Genomic DNA, 20,660 nt, shown 5'->3' with positions numbered 1-20,660 from the left:
TACAAAAACCCCAAAAGAATGTTTGGAAATGTAAACTGATGTTTCCTACTGAAACACTACAGCAAAATAACTGGCATTTTTTGGGTGAAAATACTAACGTGCCTAAGACTTTTGCACAGTATACGGTGAAAAATATAAAAAACGTGCCTTTGGCATGAACTTTTTTCCACATGGAGTGAGAGATTGATAGAGAACAGTACCATGTTAAATGGTTTTGTATTTTCAGGAGGCACGAGTGTGCTGTTGTAAACTATCTGGTTTCTGTAGATTGGGGCGGGCCTTGTTCCCATGCTCAGGCTGGAGATGACATCATGTGAATCATGTGAGTCAGCGGGGTTAGTCCTGAATTGCTCGCTGATATTTTCCCATCAAATTGAATTTAATATGTTGTATGCAAGTGACAAAGCATTAAAAAGGTGGTGCGTGAGAAAGATTTTCTTCATTTGAATTATCTAACAATTAACAGACACACAATATGAGGATAGCCTACTGCATATAAAGTTTTCAGAAGACAACTCTCTCCAGAAGTCTCTGTCCTTTACTGGACTGGTGCGACTGGTAAAATGTGTCGATTCAGTGTGTGTGTTTGTGATGTATAAACTACTGTCACATTTTGCTAACAAAGCAGAATCGTTACCTGTCAGACAGGAAGAAGCTGAAGCGTTTCTCCAGGTCAAAACAGGTTATTTTTCTTTTCAGGCATGCCACACCTCCTGTGAAATGTCCCATGAAGTGTGATAAGGATGTTTTATAAAAAATAAGCTAATTAAATGGCAAAAAAAAAAAAAAGGCAATTCAAAACAATGAAAAACAGACTGATAATAAATGTATTTGTTCATGCCTCTCTCTCTAAATGTGTTCATGTTGGTGAAAATTGTGAAATATTGTTCTGCACTGAGGAGTCAGTTTCGGTTCCCATGACAGTGGGTCATTAGTAGATTTCACCTCACTTCTAGTCTTGTTGAAGCCTGCTCATCTGATCTGTCACGTACACAATCGCACAAAAATGATGACGACTGAGTTTCTTTAAGTAAAAAAAGGTTTTTTTTAAACACCCCCCCCCCCCCCCCCCCCCTTAAGAAAAACTACTTTAAAACAGAGCCACACCTGTTAGTCTAACAGACACTTTTATTTGCAACCCTAACAAACAAATATCAGTCTGCTCTGGTCAACAATAGCTGTATTTGTATAAGCTCAGACAGAGGCCTAAACGTGAACAAACATTCCCCTTTCCCAACAAGAACAGCTCAATGGAAACAGAAGTCATATTTCATTATACTCAGTTGGTTAAATACAGACAACTCTGCCATCTGTCAATATTATGTAGGAAGTACAGACCTAAAAATCTCGCTCCTTGCTGAGCTTCTCCAATCATTCATCTCTTTTTTTTTTTTTTTAATTCTATAAACAAAGCGTATTATAGGTTATTTACTAGAGGTTTAGCCAACATTTATACATTTTTACATAAAAACGCCTATCGAGTGATTTGTCATTGCGCAATTAATGAAAAATTCCCACGAACTGAATAATTATCTATTTCAGATGCATGTTTTTAACAGTGTAACGTGCAGGTAGGCCACGCCTTCTTTCTACTTTTCAGCCAATCACCGTGTCCGAATCAAAGCCGCTGCGTGGTGATTAGCTGGCTCGTCTCCTCCTCCAGGTAACGAGAGCGCACCTTTGCTTGCTCACAATAACAGTCACCTTGAAACTTGCCAGAATTAACACAATTTACCGCTTGATCCTGAATGTTTGGCTGTTCACCTTTGTGCGGAACAGACGGAGGATGCTGTAATGAGATTCGGATACGAGAAGTTGTTTGACCTGTAGTCCGAGTTTTCTTTCAGCCGTTCCCTGCGACTCACCTGCCGCATCTTCACCGACCTGAAAGTCCAGTTTCACTGTGGAAGCCCCGCACTGCACATGGCTCAGGAGGAGAAGTAAGTCACCAATGTAAACACTAATGCTATCTATAAGAAATTGCAAACTTAATTAAATTATTTAGCAACAAGTTTTTAGACTTGGGAATTTCATGATGTGTTGTATTTTCATGTGACGTCACGTTATCGTGGCAGGTTGTTTTGTTAAAAGTAAATTTGCCAAAGCTTGCTTTGACAAGTGGTTCTTTTATTACATTATCTAAAGGTAACCTAAAAGGAAAAAGGAAGAGGCCCACGAATAGAACCCTGAGGAACTCCCACTGTATTTTATGATGATTATTATTATTATATCTGATAACAGATCACTCTAAATTTTCTGTAAAGCTGCTTTGAAACAATATGTATTGTGAAACGTGCTATACAAATTCATGTGAACTGAATTATTATTATTATTATTAATGTGTTTAATTAATTAATAAATATTTGTTTTTATATACGTATTTAGATGATTACCAGTGTAAGGGGTTCCAAACTATACACACTGTAACAAGAAAGAGTGGTGGTGGTGTGGCGCAATGGATAAGACACATGCCTTTGGTGTGAGAGACCGGGGTTCGAATCCACTGTGCGACACCCAATGTGTCCCTGAGCAAGACACTTAACCCCTAGTTGCTCCAGAGGCGTGCGACCTCTGACATATATATAGCAATTGTAAGTCGCTTTGGATAAAAGCGTCAGCTAAATGAATAAATGTAAATGTAAATGTAAATGAAAGAACAAGTGTCAAATTGATGGTTTTTCTTTTCCTTTTCCTCTCCTGTTTATGTTTGTTTGCTGTAGAACAACTATAACGGTGGGCCTGGGCAGGTGACTTATATTAGCTAACATCCTTGTACAGCCCCTCCCATGCAACCCTTCCTCACTGTAGTATCAATATCCAGCAGGATATAGTCCATTGTCCCACAGAAAAAAAAGCAGTTGTGTGGAAAATGTAAAAGGATAGTTCTGGGAATTTCAGTTGTATGCTCCAGCTCTTTGTAAAATTAATGAACCCTAAGGTATAGAGAGAGGTGGTATTATTGGGATCAATCCTGTTGTCTATGCTTCAGATTGTTTGATGCATATGTAAATGTATATCTTCAATCTTGTGTGTGTGTGTGTATATATATATATATATATCTCATCATACTCGTACCTAGACCCTTTTATGTGCCCTCTTTTTAAAATAGCGTGCCTGTATTTTACAGTAAGCGTCTGGTGGTTGTGGTCCCTAATGAGATGAGCATTCCAGCACGCCGTGCCTTCACGAGTGAAGATGAGGCGTGGAAATCTTACTTGGAGAATCCACTGACCGCTGCCACCAAGGCCATGATGAGCATTAATGGAGATGAGGATAGTGTGGCCGCCCTGGGAATCCTTTATGATTACTATAAGGTCAGAGGTCATCTGTAACACACTACAGTTAAGAAGGAAATGAATGTGTCGGTTAGGGGTGTAAATATTTGAAGACATTGTGTCAGGAAGTTATTATACTCATCTCTTTTCCCTTTAGGTTCCTAAAGAGAAGAGGCTCTTACCAGTACCCAGACTTCCAGAAGATCATGAAAAGAGGTCAGTCAATCACACAATTTGTTAAAGCTTGCTTTGATCAAGTGGTTCTTTTATCACATTACCTAAAAGGAAAAAGGAAGAGGGCCACGAATAGAACCCTGATGAACTCCCATTTATAAAAAATAAATGTGAATTGAATTATTATTAACGTAACAATTTGAGTGAAAGATTTATCCTTGTTATCCAGCATGAGTTGGGCTTTGATAGTAGCAAGTCAATAATTTACTTGCATTTTGTTTTTAGAATCTTAAATATTTCTTCATTTTAGGCCTTTAATTTAATTCTTTATTTTAAAAAAAAGTCCATGTTCCGACTGGATTAATTTGAACTAACCCCTTTGATTTCTGACTTCTTTCTTTCAGTCGGATCGGTCAAGATGGTTTTGAGTCCACAGAGAATCGTATTCATGTCCTGAAGTCACTTCCAGTCAACCTGTCCTTGAATACGGACATGCACAGTGCAGAAAGTAAACAAGACCTGTACGATACTATGCCGGTTGAGGAGGGTGTTGTGGCCACTGTGAAGGCTGAGGTTTATGCTCAGTCATTCTCCAACCATCACCAGCAGCAAGGGGTTCAGTATCAGCGCATGCACTACCATTCTTTACAGGACTCAGCGAGCGCCAGCCACGACGGATACGCGAAGGATGAACAGTGTAGTACACCAGATAGTAGCACCTATGAGGACTCCTACCCTGAAGAGACTATGGTGAGCTTTCTGCTAGTTTAGGACTATCACTGGTAATGGTAGTTACAGGACATTGCACATCTCCGCGATAATATGTAATGCAGTTTAGAACAATTTGTTTCTTCTGTACGTTCACACGTCTGTCATATACTGTTTTTCAGAAGTACAGAGCGCCCACCACAGTAGGGGCTGAACATTTCGGCCAGGCACGTCCAGGGGTGTAAGTACAGCAACCCTTAATCTTTATTTACACTACCATTCAAAAATTGGGGGTCTGTAAGATTTTTTTTAAAATGTTTTCTTTTGCTCACCAAGGATGCATTTATTGAATTAAAGTACAGAAATATTGTGAAATATTAATGCAATTTAAAAATAACTGTTTCTATTTGAATATACTTTAAAATGTAATGTATTCCTGTGATGCAAAGATGAAACATTTCTTGTTATTTTCAATGTTGAAAATAGTTGTGCTGCTTAATAGTATTGTGACACTTTTTTCAGGATTTTTTTGATGATTAGAAAGTTCAAAAGAACATTTATTTGCAATAAAATGTTGCAACAACATAACATTGTAACAATGTAAAAGTCAAAAATATCAATTTAATGCAAATTTTATCACTTTTATTGCTGTCAAATCAATTAATCTTGATTAATCGCATCTTACGTAAAAGTTTGTTTTACATAATATATGTGTGTATATGTATTATGTTTATATATATATAACACACTACACACACATATTATGTAAACACATATATTATGTAAACAAAAACTTTTATGTTAGATGTGATTAATCAAGATTAATTGATAAGCCTACTATGTACAAAAAGATGCAAATGTCATGGAAAATGGAAAATAGAAGGTTCAATGATCATTTGTATATGATCTATTAACATAAATATATTGACATTTATACTAATCAGACCCATACCTATAAACGATCATTTAAAAAAAGTTACTTTTCTTAATGAAGAATATGAACCATATAGCATATGAACTTGTGCCAAAATCTTTGTTGTCAAATATAGACAAAAAAAAAAATCCATTCACACAAAATGGTTCCTATCCTCTCCTATAGAGACATGTTCCAGTACAATATAGAGGCGAGTCGTTCGGCCCGTGAGAAGGCAGGCGAGGGACCCATGATCTACCTGAACAAAGGCCAGTTCTACGGCATCACTCTCAGTGAGACCGGGGCCAACAAGGGCCTTCGTCACCCCATCAGTAAAGTGCGGGTGAGTTCAGCTGTTACCAAGACGAGCACTCTTAACCCTGCAGCATATTTGATATGAAGGACCAGAAACATTGTAATGCAACTCTTGTCTCTCTCAGAGTGTAGTGATGGTGGTGTTTGGACAGGATAAGTGTCGAGATGAGCAGCTCAAACACTGGAACTACTGGCACAGCCGTCAGCACACGGCCAAACAGAGAGTCCTTGACATAGGTGAGATTCTGCTTCATGTAGATCTTTTACTTATGTCTTAAAGTGCCCCTAAAAGTGCTATTTTAAAGGTTCCTAATTTTGTTTTGGAGGACACTGTTTACATTAGAGGTGTTGAATCTTGCTCCTGGTGGGCCACTGTCCTGCAAAGTTCAGCTCCAACCCCAATTAAACACACCTGAACCAGCTAACGAGGGTCTCACTAGGCATACTAGAAACTTCCAGACAGGAGTGTTAAGGGTTAGTTGGAGCTAAACTCTGCAGGACAGCGGCCCTCAGGACTGAGTTTGGACACCCCTGGTTTACATGCATCCAAGATCAAAAAACACACATTTTCTCATAACATTGCAGCATCAGCTCTTTGCTCACAGTGTCTAAAACGGTTCATTAAAGGATTCAGTCTCTCTAAACTCCTCCTTTCTGAGAGCCTACTCCGCTCTGATTGGTCAGATGGCCCAGTCTTGTGATTGATTTTACCGTATCAATTCCAGCCCTCGTCCTTTGGAAGTGCCTGCAAAGTGGATTTGCTTGCCTCATTTTGGCATGTCAACAACACTAACCAAACTCTTCCAGTTTCAGCTACAACTACAGTGTTTGAGGCTCAAAGTTGATGATGATCGCAGGCAGCCAATGAAAACCAGGCTGGCATTATGCAAATTAGCTACAGTACAATCCTATGTAGGTTCATGCAAGACTGGAATTACTGACGACTCGTTTCGGGCAGTTCAGTTCAGTTCAGTTCAGGCAGTTCAGGCAGTTCAGTTTCTTTTAGCAGACAATAACTTCATTTGTCGTGCACTTTGATCATTGAAACTTTGCAGACCTTTTACATTCACAAACATAAATATATATATATATATAACACACTACATGAATGGTAAAAGCATAATAGGGGCACTTTGAACATACACGTTTTTGGCAAATTTTGCGGCCAAAAAATGTCCATTGTCAATAGTGCAGTGTGTGAAGCACAGCTCACACAGAAGTCACTTTCAAACCAAGAATCACGATGAATCTGCGAGACCACCTTGAACCCAGAGTGAAACCTTTCGCCCTCACGCACTGCAAAAAATGATTTTCTGCCTCAGTATTTTTGTCCAGTACAAATATCTAAACATTCTTAAATCAAGATACAATTACTTGAGAAAAAAATGACTGAAGATAATAGTCTTGTTGTCTGAAAAATATATCAAAATGAAGTGACTATGCTTTAAACAAGAAAAAATATCTGCCAAGGGGGTAAGAAAAATAAAGTTATTTTCCCTTTAAATTGAGTTTAATTTGCTTACCCCATTAGCAGATTTTTTTCTGGTTTAAACATAAAGTCACTAAATTTGGAAAACAAGACTTAATATCTTAAAGGGATAGTAGACAGTTGACTGTAGCCATTGGACTTAAAGATTATAATTTTTCCCTACTATGGAAGTCAATGTTTACCAACATTCTTCACAATATCTTAATTTGTGTTCAACAGAAGAAAGAAACTCATACAGGTTTTGAACAACATGAGGGTGAGTAAATTATGACAGAATTACATTTTTAGGGTGAACTGTCCCTTTAAGTAATTTTGCTTCTCAACTTGATTTAAGGATGTTCAGATATTTGTACTGAAACAAGACAGAAGTACTGAGGAAGAAAATATTATTTTGCAGTGTGCAAAATTCCCAATAGTGTGGATTCCTATTAAAATGACTGGATTTCACATGCAATAATTGGTAGAACAATGGTAAATGTGACCGTACCTTAAGAATGACACCTGCCCAGTGTTTCGGGGTGTGTCTTTGTACGTGTAACTCTACGTGTGCATCATTATAGGCCTTTCTTTTTTTCTCTTTTATTCTCCGTGTCTGTATCACTGAGATACCAGATAACTGGAGTCCCCTCCTTTTGTTCATCTTTTTTTCTTCCCAGTTCTTCATTCACTTTATTTAAGGTGTATCCTAAAAAAGGGTCTGCAACTTTAGCACAATGCTTAGGGCAAAGTATTCCATCATAACTCCCAGTTGGGAAGCATAAGGACAATGGGGGGTCGGGTTAAAGGAAGTTTTTTTCTTTTTTTGACACCTGGGGGTCACTGTGATGGTCTTCTCCGTGGCAGCTGGCAACCTGACGTGGTTTGGGCATGATTTTGGAAGAAAGAAACCCGATCTGCTGATCCCGATGTTGTCCTGATTTGAATAACAGTATCCAGGGATTTTTCATAGTGCCTGAGGCTGAAGATCAGGATTTGAATAGGAGCGTTAACCGTTTCGGAGGGGGGAGTCGAATCCTCAGACAAACGGGAGCTTGGGAAAGGGTCCTGCTCTTTTGTAAACGGAAGGCTTGAGTAACATCTGCCATACATTTAAGCGGAGTTATATTTACACAGCAGGCAGGTACCATATCATAGCCGTGAAGCGTGTAATATAACGCCCGCATCTGAGGTCAAAATTCGTCTCGCTGTGGGTTGTTTTTTTTCTTCTTCTTTTGAATCTTTAAATGACTCTGAATTTAACCTGAAGTGCTCAAATTTGTTTGCAGCTTTGCATATTCATATTTTACTCAGGGCAAAACATGAAAATGCTTTCCCACATTTATCTGGTCTTCTTCATGTTGTTTGAAAATACAGTGGGGTGCAAAAGATTTGGTATTGTCCACCTTTTGTTTTAATACGAACAGCACTCAAGCTGGTAAAACCTGATGATCACGTTCTCCAGCATGATTTGAGCTCGTGCTTCAATGAACTGGACTTTTGCACAAAGTTGTTCAAATGGTAACGACCTTGGTTAGAGACTTAATGTTGTAGAATAACACTTGTTAATAATATAAATAATGTCATGAATCATGAAATTTCTTGTTTTTAAAAAATAAAATAATTTAATTTAATTTTAATTATCTAAATATAATTAGATAAATCTATTTTATACTATACTTATTTTAGTCATTTTGATGTATTTGTACAAATAAGATCCCAGATTTACCATGTAGCCTCAGACATTTCAAAATAAAAGTTTTTATATTATTTATCTAAATTTAATTGGATGCATTTATTAGGTTCAGTTTGTTTTGTTCATTGAAATAAGATCTTGAATCCCACCTTTCTTTGAAAAAAATATATTTAATATATCAATTTTTATTTTTATTTTAAAGTATTCTGTTAAATTTATTTAATTTATCTAAATAAGAATCTTTTTTCTTAGACATTTGAAGTCAAGTCACCTTTATTTATAAAGCGCTTTATACCATACAGATTGTTTCAAAGCAGCTTTACAGTGATAATATAATGGTGTCTGTCAGCGCAGGCAGATCAATAATATTGTTTTATATTAAGTGTCCCCAATATAGTGTTGAACCCTATTGTACACTGTCAAGGTCTTAAAGAAATTATATTAAAGAAAGATTACAAATCCAAATGATAAAAATATAGCTAATATTATCTTTTCACTACTCGTCTTTCACCCCTCAGCTGACTACAAAGAGAGCTTTAACACCATTGGCAACATTGAGGAAATCGCATACAATGCTGTGTCCTTCACCTGGGATGTCAATGAAGAGGCAAAGGTGAGTCTTCAGTTTTGATTCTCAGTCTTTACCTGGATGTTAAGTTTGCTGTGCGTGGGTCAAGCTGAAGGTGTTTGCTAACAGCCGCTCAGCCTTCTCCTCCTCTTCCCTGCAGCATCCTATTCACTGTCAGGAGGCTTTTTCCTTCTTAGTTCCAGAGCTTAACAAGCTTACTTTAAGTGCACTCTTAAGGGTGGAGGTCATCCCTGTGTGCTCATGGTCAATATTTGCCTTTTAAAATTGGGCTTTTGAAGTAGCCTTATACTGTAATTGTAATAGCCAGTGGAAGATTTAATAGAAGAAGCCCTAATCTTTGGGAAAATGGTTTCTGTAAGTTTCCTAATTCAGATAATGTGTGAAGATCCGGCATTTTCTGAAAATTGATAAGTTTGCAAAAATATAAACATTTACATGCTTTAAATTATCCAACTGATGGTGATTTGATAGTGTAGAAGGGTGTTAAGATTTCAGTGATATTTGCTCGCATGCTCCCACACGCACATTCACACAGAAAGACTGTGGGCTCTAGAGAGATTTATCCGTGTAAGCGTTTGCTAACGGATTCTTGTCAGAACTGATCATGTGGCCCTGAGAAAGCAAGTGGTTCTCATAACATTGAACAACAAGCTCCTCTATTAAAACAACAGCTACAGGCACAGACATGAAAGAACGGGAGACCGTCAGTGGGAAACTATTTTCACCTCGGGCTGAAAGATTCGCTAGCTTTCATCTTTCAACAGTCGTTTTTCCAGTGTCTCTTGATGTATTGGCATAAAACAGGTTACAGTTGGGAATATTTCAAATCAATTTTGTTTTGCTTACTATTTGAATAAACCACTGACGGGCACACACTGGATGAGTGGTTATGCGGTTTTGTTTAAAGTCGCAATTTAGAGATTTTATTTGAAGATTTAATATTCAGCGGAGAAGATTGATTATTCCATAATAAAGGTCACAACTGATAGAAGTTTTTCTCTGCAAAGAAGCTAGATTTTTTAGATGAAAGATAGACTAGTGTTAAAAGATTTACATTTTTCTAAAGTCTGGGAAGCAATCTCGAAATAGCTTTTTATTCAGGACGAGTCTATTAATTAAAGTGTGAAGCTGAGGTGTGTCATTTCACCACATTTCACATGTTTCCCAGAACCTATGTCTGCCATTGGCCAAACCGATAGTGCCGCCCCCTAAAATGATGCCATTGGTTGAACCAATGGCGCTAGTCCTGGACCGTTGCAGCTCGTCTTTACAGCTTTTATAAGTACGAATGCTGTGTTAAGTTAAAAAGTTAAAAATGCATTTTTTGTAAATGTGCAAGGTGGTCATATTGACCAGCACTTCAAAATAAGTTTTAAAAACATGCAGTGGAACACAAAAATGGGGAAAAATTCAATGTCTCAAGACACGTTTCTGCTGCATTTTTAAACACAAGATGGGAACATAACAATAAGATGTCCATCTAGCATATTTACATAGAAAATAATGGAATGGCCCCTCACTATGTTGTTTTCTAGTTTTGAAACGCAAAAACAAGTTCCATATGAACTTAAATTCCACTTTTCTAGTTTTTAAACGGAAAAACGCAAACATTCCCCTTACAGTTGAGCAGCTTGGTGTGGAAAAACTTCCCCCTGGCTCTCCTCTCATAAGGTTATGCGACATGATTGCCTGACCATACTTGACATTTTCCAAGCTCAGAGATGCATGTTTTGTCAAGCTGATTTTTGCATGTATCTCATCTTCTTCTTCTTTTTTTTCTTTCAGGTTTTCATTACGGTGAACTGCCTGAGCACGGATTTCTCCTCACAGAAGGGAGTCAAAGGTCTTCCGCTTATGATCCAGATCGACACCTACAGTTATAATAACAGGAGCAACAGACCCATCCACAGAGCGTACTCGCAGATAAAGGTCTTCTGTGACAAGGTTGGTGATGCGTCAGTGTGACTGTTGTCAGTCATATACCTGCATTTGAGTCACAGACCGCAGTCGTTTTATTTGCACAAGTTATACAAAAGTACCTACAGTTACAGTGGTAATTTCCTGTGTTTGCCATTGTCATTTCCTGGAGTGGCTGTAATTACGTGACTAACATGTAGTGTGTAGTGGAGGAGTATTAAGTAGATTTCATTTCTATTTGTACATTTTTTCAATCTCTTTCTACTGTCTTTTCCTAAAGTGGCGGGAATCGCTACTCCAAAAGTGGTGGGCTTTTGAGTGTATAATGAGGAATTATGACTTTGTGATTCCAAACGCTTTATTGTTAAAGGAGAACTCCGGTCAATTTTAACATTGAGCTCATTTTTTTGTACATTTGGAGTGCTGTCAATACAGTGTACAACGACAAAAATCGGTGTTGCCTACACCGCGTTATCCTCTTTTTAAAATTTGCACCCTGTTGACTTCAATGGGGCAAGTTTTAAACCTGCTTTTAGCCTCTTAACATCCTTGATGTGTCATTACAAGTGCACAGGTCATGTGAGTGATTCCTTCGGAGTGAACGCGGGTCAATCTGACTGCAGTAGATGTGAAAGAAATGGATAAAAATGATGTTTATTCAGCCAGCGCTCATACCTGTATTTACATCCTGTTTTCGGTCGAAGTCCATAGTAGTCGATTGTCGAGTTCACGCGCATGATCATAGGTACTAAACCAATGCGCGTGAACTCGACAATCGATTACTGTGGACTTTGACCGAAAACAGGATGTAAATACAGGTATGAGCGCTGGCTAAATAAACATCATTTTTATTCATTTCTTTCACATCTACTGCAGTCAGATTGACCCGCGTTCACTCACATGACCTGTGCACTTGTAATGACACATCAAGGATGTTAAGAGGCTAAAAGCAGGTTTAAAACTTGCCCCATTGAAGTCAACAGGGTGCAAATTTTAAAAAGAGGATAACGCGGTGTAGGCAACACCGATTTTTGTCGTTGTTCTCTGTATTGACAGCACTCCAAATGTACAAAAAAATTAGCTCAATGTTCAAATTGACCGGAGTTCTCCTTTAACATTATTTACACAGTTAACATGTACTAGGTTTCATGAATTAATATACTTTTCATGGATTTGTTCATCTTGGTTCATTTTATTTATAAACATACTTTTGTACATTGTAATATCATGGTAGTTTTTTGGTGATATTACATCACTTAATTTTAATACTAAAATAATTAGTATGAGTAGAAATTTACATAACCCAAGATTTAAAAATGCTTTAAATTCACGTTAACTATTATGTAATACTATTGTATACACAGTCTTGATATATTCCCAACCAATCCTAAACTAACTTCTATTCACTTAATAGTAAATAGTGGTGTCTTCACTTATGTTGACCCTTATGATATGCAGAGTTGTGTTATAAAATGTTACTCTGCATAACGTAAGGGCCCTTGTTTATTTTATTTTTCCTTTCTACCAGCCAAAAATGATTCTGAAAGGAAATGTGCAGAGTTTACTGTTATGCTGTAACAAACACTACGTTCACACGCATCTGACTGACAGATAAACCACACGCTCATGTTGTTAATGTTGGGGTTATTTCCACAAACAGTTTGCTTCGCACATTCAGTTAAAAAGCAGCACAAGTTAAAGAGGGCAAACTTTATCATATGTTCACTGATCTGTGAACATTCATTTTAGACACTTCGTCTATTGCTTGGTCCATGCAATAAATGCATGTCCTTGAATGAGTGGGGTTTCTAGCATATTTACTTCAACTGCACAGGTCATGGTCAATGTATGACCCATTTCAGGGGTGGCCAAAATTACAATTTAAAATCAAAATATGAGCATAGCTCACTTACATAACCAAAACTTTGGATATACTGATTCAACACACTATTAAGCTCCACTGAGTGGCAAAGTGAGTTTAGCCCTTTAACGCAAAAATTGAAGGTAGTTTGAAAAGTACCAGGTAAAAAGCCAGCTCGCCTCTGTTGCTCGGATGGCCCTCAACAACAGTATGATCACACAAACTCTTCTCTTCTGTACAGGGAGCTGAGCGAAAAATTCGGGATGAGGAGAAAAAGCAGCTCCGGAAGAAGGTCAAAGGTCAGACTGTCGGCCAGGGCCATGATGGTGAGAGTTCCGTCAATCAACCAAACATTAATTTATACAATATGGTGCCATTATCCTTAGATGCTGTATCCATGAATCATACATTTTGTCTCGGATAATGGATAAAATGCACTTAAGTCATATCAACTCTCGGGATAGTTCATAAAGCATTTTATTAATGTAAATGGAATGTACGTAGGTTTGGTCTTGGCAGACTAGATCTGCTGCGATGGTTGCTGAGCTGCTCTAGAACATAAAATGACCGGAAAAATGCTACTGTTGTTAGAGAGAGGGAGAGGCATGTGGTGCTGGGGAGGTGGAGGGCTAGAATAATAATTTGCATATAGCGCACAGAGTTTGGATGCGTCATGGTTATAAAGTTCCCTAGTCATGGATATGTGAAACCGATTGGCTGTGGAAGTTACATTGAAACAACCATTCAATAGGCAAGAACTATTTCTTCATATTCAACTAATCCATGGCTGAACTATTCATGTAGTCGTCACATATTAGGTGAAAACCTGTAGTGCAAACTTAGACATTTTGTGATGAATAAGAATATGACAATGACCTTTTTTGTCCATGGTGTCTCATGAATATATATGTTTCAACTTGCTGATTTTGACTTGAGTCACTGGTTTTGTTTCGCCCTGTTTAGGTAAGAGAGGAAGTTTCGCCACTTTATCTCAAAAGAGGCCAGATATTACACTTTTCAAAACTTTGACGGACCTGGAGTCCCAGCCTGTCCTCTTCATCCCCGATGTCCATTTGAACAACCTCCAGAGAGCCGGTCAGGTGAGGAGGAATGATCAATGCAGTTCTTAAAGTTTCAGTACTGAATTGATGTGGAATACTGAGTAATTATTAAGGTGATCATAGTGAGACTTATAGGATATTTTGAAAGCACTGTCATTATTATGTAGAGCATGTGCAGTTTTAAGTCTCTATAATGTTTTCTCTTTGTTTATAGGTGTTCAGTTTTGGTGTTGAAGAAATGGAGAGTGATGGGTCAGTGTGATTACTGTGAATGTCCTCGTTTAATCTAATTGTATTGGTATTTAGGTATGCAAGATATGGCTTTCCCATACTGGTTATCTGTAGAATTTTTTTTAAATGTAGGGTTGTGGAGGATATTTATTTTCCCATTTTTAACTGTACATGATTAATTTTCCTGTTTTTAGATTTACCTTTACTGTCATCTAACTCTCACTTAAAGTTATTTTTAAAAACACTAATAGCAATGTAAAATGTAATTTTTAGCAGCTCTCTGAATGAGTGTCTGTTTTTAATTCTGTACATTATAATGCTGTGATGCCTAAGTTTGCTTAATCGCTGATTTTAGCTGAACTGTTTTATTTTTATTTTATTTAGGCAAAATATTTTAGTTCCAGTTTTAATTCCAGTTTTTAATTTTTGACGATAACATGAAAATATTTATCATCTTTTAATCTAATTTTATGATGCATCACTTTGAGCTCAGCAAACATCAGACCAGTAGAATCAATCCAGTGTGTTTCAAATTGATCTTCATTTATTTCTTGCAGTAATAATTGTGACATTGAAAGGATTCATCACAGAAGTATAAGAATTATAGATTCATCTGTTTCTCATGCAGGCTGGCCATGAAAAGATCGTTCGCTCATCGATCAGAGGAAGATGTTTCTCCGCCCACCAAATACAGCAGAGAGGACAAGAGAGGTATGAATTACTGCATGTGAGATTTACATGTCAAGGCAACAGAATATGTCCCATTCTTCTATATTAATGCTTTTTGATATTCATTTATATACATACCTGCACATTATGTTTCTGCAGTCCTACTGTACGTAAGGAGAGAATCTGATGAGGTTTTTGATGCACTGATGCTGAGGTCTCCAACACTGAAAAGTTTACTTGAGGCAGTAAGTACAGTGTCACGCAGCACATGGGATTTACACTTTGTTTCTTAAAGGGATAGTTCACCAAAAAATGAAAATTCTGTCATCATTTACTCAGCCTCATGTTGTTCCAAACCTGTAGGACTTTTGTTCATCTTTGGAACACAAATGAACACACTGCGTAACACGAGACTGAACCTCATTGGTTCTTGCAGAAGCTCAAACGTGCTGCGTAACACGAGAATGAACCTCATTGGTTCTTGCTGAAGCTCAAACGTGCTGCATAACAGGAGGATGAACCTCATTGGTTCTTGCTGAAGCTCAAACGTGCTGCGTAACAGGAGGATGAACCTCATTGGTTCTTGCTGAAGCTCAAACGTGCTGCGTAACAGGAGGATGAACCTCATTGGTTCTTGCTGAAGCTCAAACGTGCTGCGTAACAGGAGGATGAACCTCATTGGTTCTTTCAGAAGCTCAAACGTGCTGCGTAACACGAGAATGAACCTCATTGGTTCTTGCAGAAGCTCAAACGTGCTGCGTAACAGGAGGATGAACTTCATTGGTTCTTGCTGAAGCTCAAACGTGCTGCGTAACACGAGAATGAACCTCATTGGTTCTTGCTGAAGCTCAAACGTGCTGCGTAACAGGAGAATGAACCTCATTGGTTCTTGCTGAAGCTCAAACGTGCTGCGTAACAGGAGGATGAACTTCATTGGTTCTTGCTGAAGCTCAAACGTGCTGCGTAACACGAGAATGAACCTCATTGGTTCTTGCTGAAGCTCAAACGTGCTGCGTAACAGGAGGATGAACCTCGTTGGTTCTTGCTGAAGCTCAAACGTGCTGTGTAACACGAGAATGAACCTCATTGGTTCTTGCTGAAGCTCAAACGTGCTGCGTAACAGGAGGATGAACTTCATTGGTTCTTGCTGAAGCTCAAACGTGCTGCGTAACACGAGAATGAACCTCATTGGTTCTTGCTGAAGCTCAAACGTGCTGCGTAACAGGAGGATGAACCTCGTTGGTTCTTGCTGAAGCTCAAACGTGCTGTGTAACACGAGAATGAACCTCATTGGTTCTTGCTGAAGCTCAAACGTGCTGCGTAACACGAGAATGAACCTCATTGGTTCTTGCTGAAGCTCAAACGTGCTGCGTAACAGGAGGATGAACCTCGTTGGTTCTTGCTGAAGCTCAAACGTGCTGCGTAACAGGAGGATGAACCTCGTTGGTTCTTGCTGAAGCTCAAACGTGCTGTGTAACACGAGAATGAACCTCATTGGTTCTTGCAGAAGCTCAAACGTGCTGCGTAACAGGAGGATGAACTTCATTGGTTCTTGCTGAAGCTCAAACGTGCTGCGTAACACGAGAATGAACCTCATTGGTTCTTGCTGAAGCTCAAACGTGCTGCGTAACAGGAGGATGAACCTCGTTGGTTCTTGCTGAAGCTCAAACGTGCTGTGTAACACGAGAATGAACCTCATTGGTTCTTGCTGAAGCTCAAACGTGCTGCGTAACACGAGAATGAACTTCATTGGTTCTTACTGAAGCTCAAACGTGTTGCGTAACACGAGAATGAACCTCATTGGTTCTTGCTGAAGCTCAAACGTGCTGTGTAACATGAGAATGAACCTCATTGGTTCTTGCTGAAGCTCAAACGTGCTGTGTAACATGAGAATGAACCTCATTGGTTCTTGCTGAAGCTCAAACGTGCTGCGTAACACGAGAATGAACCTCATTGGTTCTTGCTGAAGCTCAAACGTGCTGCGTAACACAAGAATGAATCTCATTGGTTCTTGCAGAAGCTCAAACGTGCTGCGTAACAGGAGGATGAACTTCATTGGTTCTTGCTGAAGCTCAAACGTGCTGCGTAACACGAGAATGAACCTCATTGGTTCTTGCTGAAGCTCAAACGTGCTGCGTAACAGGAGGATGAACTTCATTGGTTCTTGCTGAAGCTCAAACGTGCTGCGTAACACGAGAATGAACCTCATTGGTTCTTGCTGAAGCTCAAACGTGCTGCGTAACAGGAGAATGAACCTCATTGGTTCTTGCTGAAGCTCAAACGTGCTGCGTAACAGGAGGATGAACCTCGTTGGTTCTTGCTGAAGCTCAAACGTGCTGTGTAACACGAGAATGAACCTCATTGGTTCTTGCTGAAGCTCAAACGTGCTGCGTAACACGAGAATGAACTTCATTGGTTCTTACTGAAGCTCAAACGTGCTGCGTAACACGAGAATGAACTTCATTGGTTCTTACTGAAGCTCAAACGTGTTGCGTAACACGAGAATGAACCTCATTGGTTCTTGCTGAAGCTCAAACGTGCTGTGTAACATGAGAATGAACCTCATTGGTTCTTGCTGAAGCTCAAACGTGCTGTGTAACATGAGAATGAACCTCATTGGTTCTTGCTGAAGCTCAAACGTGCTGCGTAACACGAGAATGAACCTCATTGGTTCTTGCTGAAGCTCAAACGTGCTGCGTAACACAAGAATGAATCTCATTGGTTCTTGCAGAAGCTCAAACGTGCTGCTTAACACGAGAATGAACCTCATTGGTTCTTGCAGAAGCTCAAACGTGCTGCGTAACACGAGAATGAAGCTCATTGGTTCTTGCAGAAGCTCAAACGTGCTGCTTAACACGAGAATGAACCTCATTGGTTCTTGCAGAAGCTCAAACGTGCTGCGTAACACGAGAATGAACCTCATTGGTTCTTGCAGAAGCTCAAACGTTCTGCGTAACACGAGAATGAACCTCATTGGTTCTTGCAGAAGCTCAAACGTGCTGCGTAACACGAGAATGAAGCTCATTGGTTCTTGCAGAAGCTCAAACGTGCTGCTTAACACGAGAATGAACCTCATTGGTTCTTGCTGAAGCTCAAACGTTCTGCGTAACACGAGAATGAACCTCATTGGTTCTTGCTGAAGCTCAAACGTTCTGCGTAACACGAGAATGAACCTCATTGGTTCTTGCTGAAGCTCAAACGTGCTGCTTAACACGAGAATGAACCTCATTGGTTCTTGCTGAAGCTCAAACGTGCTGCGTAACACGAGAATGAACCTCATTGGTTCTTGCTGAAGCTCAAACGTGCTGCGTAACACGAGAATGAACCTCATTGGTTCTTGCTGAAGCTCAAACGTGCTGCTTAACACGAGAATGAACCTCATTGGTTCTTGCTGAAGCTCAAACGTGCTGCTTAACACGAGAATGAACCTCATTGGTTCTTGCTGAAGCTCAAACGTGCTGCGTAACACGAGAATGAACCTCATTGGTTCTTACAGAAGCTTTACCACAACTGATGTGTGCGTTGATAAATGTTTATTTGTGAATAAAAGGCTAAATTCAGTGTGTATCATATAAAGTGACCTAGTCTCTTTAGAAAATCTTGGACTAAACTGCTAAATTCATATGGGATTAGTTTTACTATCTCTTTATGAACTTTTTGAAGCTTCAAAGTGTTAGTTGCGTAGACTGTCAATGGAGGAAGAGAAAGCTCTCAGATTTCATCAAAAAGATCTTCATTTGTGTTCTGAAGATGAACGAAACTCTTATGCGTTTGGAACGACATGAGGGTGATTAATGACAGAATTTTCATTTTTGGCCCTTTAAGAGGAAGAAGAAGTAATTATTAGGTATTACACTGCATTTGGTAACGGGTCAGGTTACTTTTCCATTGAATACAACAGAGTTGGAAATAAGCTGCCATTCACAGAGGTTTTTTTGTTTAAGTCGCTGATTTTAAGGTCTTTTTCCCCCCCAAGATATCAGGCAAATATTCTCTTCCTGTGGAGAAGATGACTAAAATCTATAAGAAAAGCAAGAAAGGGTGAGTAAACATTTACCTGTTCAAAATCCATTATCAGTGCTAAAAAGCAAAAATACATGTTTTTGTTTTGTTTTGAATTGTTTTAATGTTCACTCTCATTCAACCACTAGTATCCTGGTCAACATGGACGACAACATCATTCAGCACTACTGCAACGAGGACACGTTTATCCTGGCCATTGACAATCAGGCCGACTGTTTCCGGGTCACTCTCACTGAAATTTAAGTGTTTGTGCCGCAATAACATGGTTCTACTGGGAGAACTTGATTGGGACCCTGAAGCAGCAGCACACAATTCATTCTGTGCATCAGCACTCCTATTTGGTTCTTATGACATCTGTATTAGAAGATGAAATCGCCTTCGGAAGTCACTGACTTGGGAATGCACTTCAGTGGACCTGCTGGTACATATTAAATTGTTTAAATAAACATTATGATGGACAGTATGAACAGCACATAAAAATGCTCTTCCAAAGCACTATAATATGCCAGTCAAGTTTAATGCCTTTTTTTCTCTTTGTGCTGTCTCCCCCTTGTGGCCAGGCCAACAATGTGCAGCCGTAAAAAAAAGTACCAGACTTTAGCATGCGTTGACTTCCTTTATCAATACTTTGATGAAAAAGTATCATCATCGAAAATCATCGAAAAATAAAAACAAATAAAAAAGAGATAAAAAAAAAAGATCATGAAAGAGATCTTTATCCTTCAAGGAAGACATATGTGTTGTACATGATATCCACAACAGTGCCATGAATACACTACTCTTCACCATATGTGTTGCATTGAATGCATATAGTTTACCCATATTCTTCGTGTTATATGTTGTTGTTTTTTAAACATACCTTGTACATATTTTTTATGGTTGTATTTTATCTGTTGAATAAACAAGTCAGAGTATCTTCACTGTTTTACATTCACATGTATTCATTTGGTAAACTGTTGACTGACCAATTGAAATTTAGGGCCCTGTGGGCCTTGAAAGTGGTTGTTGCGTAGCTGTCAACGGAGGGACAGAAAGCTCTCAGATTTTATCAACAACAAAAACAAATCTTCATTTGTGTTCTGAGGATGAACGAAAGTTTTACGGTTTTGGAATGAATGTAAATAATGCCAGAATTTTCATTTTTGGGTGAACTAACCCTTTAAAATTAAAAATATTATTAAAGATTAATCATGTTTTTTTGTTGTTGTTTTTTTTTTTTTTTTTTTTTTTTTTTTTTTGCTATAATGTTGCAGTATTTGTTTTTGTATTACTTGTATGAAATTTGCATAAAATATGAACGTGTCCTTTTGCAAAATTTTAGTTAATTATTTTGGTATAGTCTGCCTGTGCTTGTTCAGGAGAAAGAAGAGAACTGAATTTAAAACCACTAATCATATCACATTTGAATATGCTAACACACCCTTTGTTTCTTTATTTGTTTCCCAGGCTTTAAGTGTGTAATTATGCAGGAACAGGTGTCTCCATCAAAGTCTATGTATTAAGGAAGTTCGGTCTTTAACCCTAGCCCCCTAGGGATTTGTGTGCTTTGAGTCTGATAACTTCTGATTCCTGTTGCAGTGTTCTCAAATCGCAAACAATATGAATATTAAAACCTTAAGCATCTGACAAGTTCCCAAACTGGTTTCTGGTGTTTTCTGAGAAACATGATGCAGGTCATATAGGCCTAACCCAGAGCTTGAGAAGTACAGAGGTGCAAAAACAACCTAGACTAATTTCTGTGCTTATAAAATGTGTTTTAAATT

The 20,660-nt window shown here is 38.6% G+C and overlaps 1 protein-coding gene across 1 annotated transcript; it reads left to right on the top strand.

Moving 5' to 3' along the window:
• The first annotated feature begins 1,631 nt into the window (after nt 1-1,631).
• Nucleotides 1,632-19,537, top strand: grhl2a (grainyhead-like transcription factor 2a). Its single transcript, XM_079894811.1, has 16 exons — nt 1,632-1,940; nt 3,128-3,314; nt 3,433-3,491; nt 3,854-4,199; nt 4,340-4,398; nt 5,257-5,413; nt 5,511-5,622; nt 9,065-9,159; nt 10,921-11,079; nt 13,155-13,239; nt 13,877-14,013; nt 14,189-14,226; nt 14,834-14,916; nt 15,034-15,119; nt 18,851-18,915; nt 19,026-19,537. Exons 1-16 carry the CDS (start codon nt 1,924-1,926, stop codon nt 19,138-19,140), a joined length of 1,800 nt encoding a protein of 599 aa, XP_079750937.1. The 5' UTR covers nt 1,632-1,923; the 3' UTR covers nt 19,141-19,537.
• Nucleotides 19,538-20,660: the final 1,123 nt, after the last annotated feature.

This window comes from Squalius cephalus (genome assembly GCF_949319135.1).
Source record: "Squalius cephalus genome assembly, chromosome: 15".
Taxonomy (NCBI): Eukaryota; Metazoa; Chordata; class Actinopteri; order Cypriniformes; family Leuciscidae; genus Squalius; species Squalius cephalus.
The sequence above is the reverse complement of the archived record's forward strand: the minus strand, read 5'-3'. Positions and strand labels throughout refer to the sequence as shown.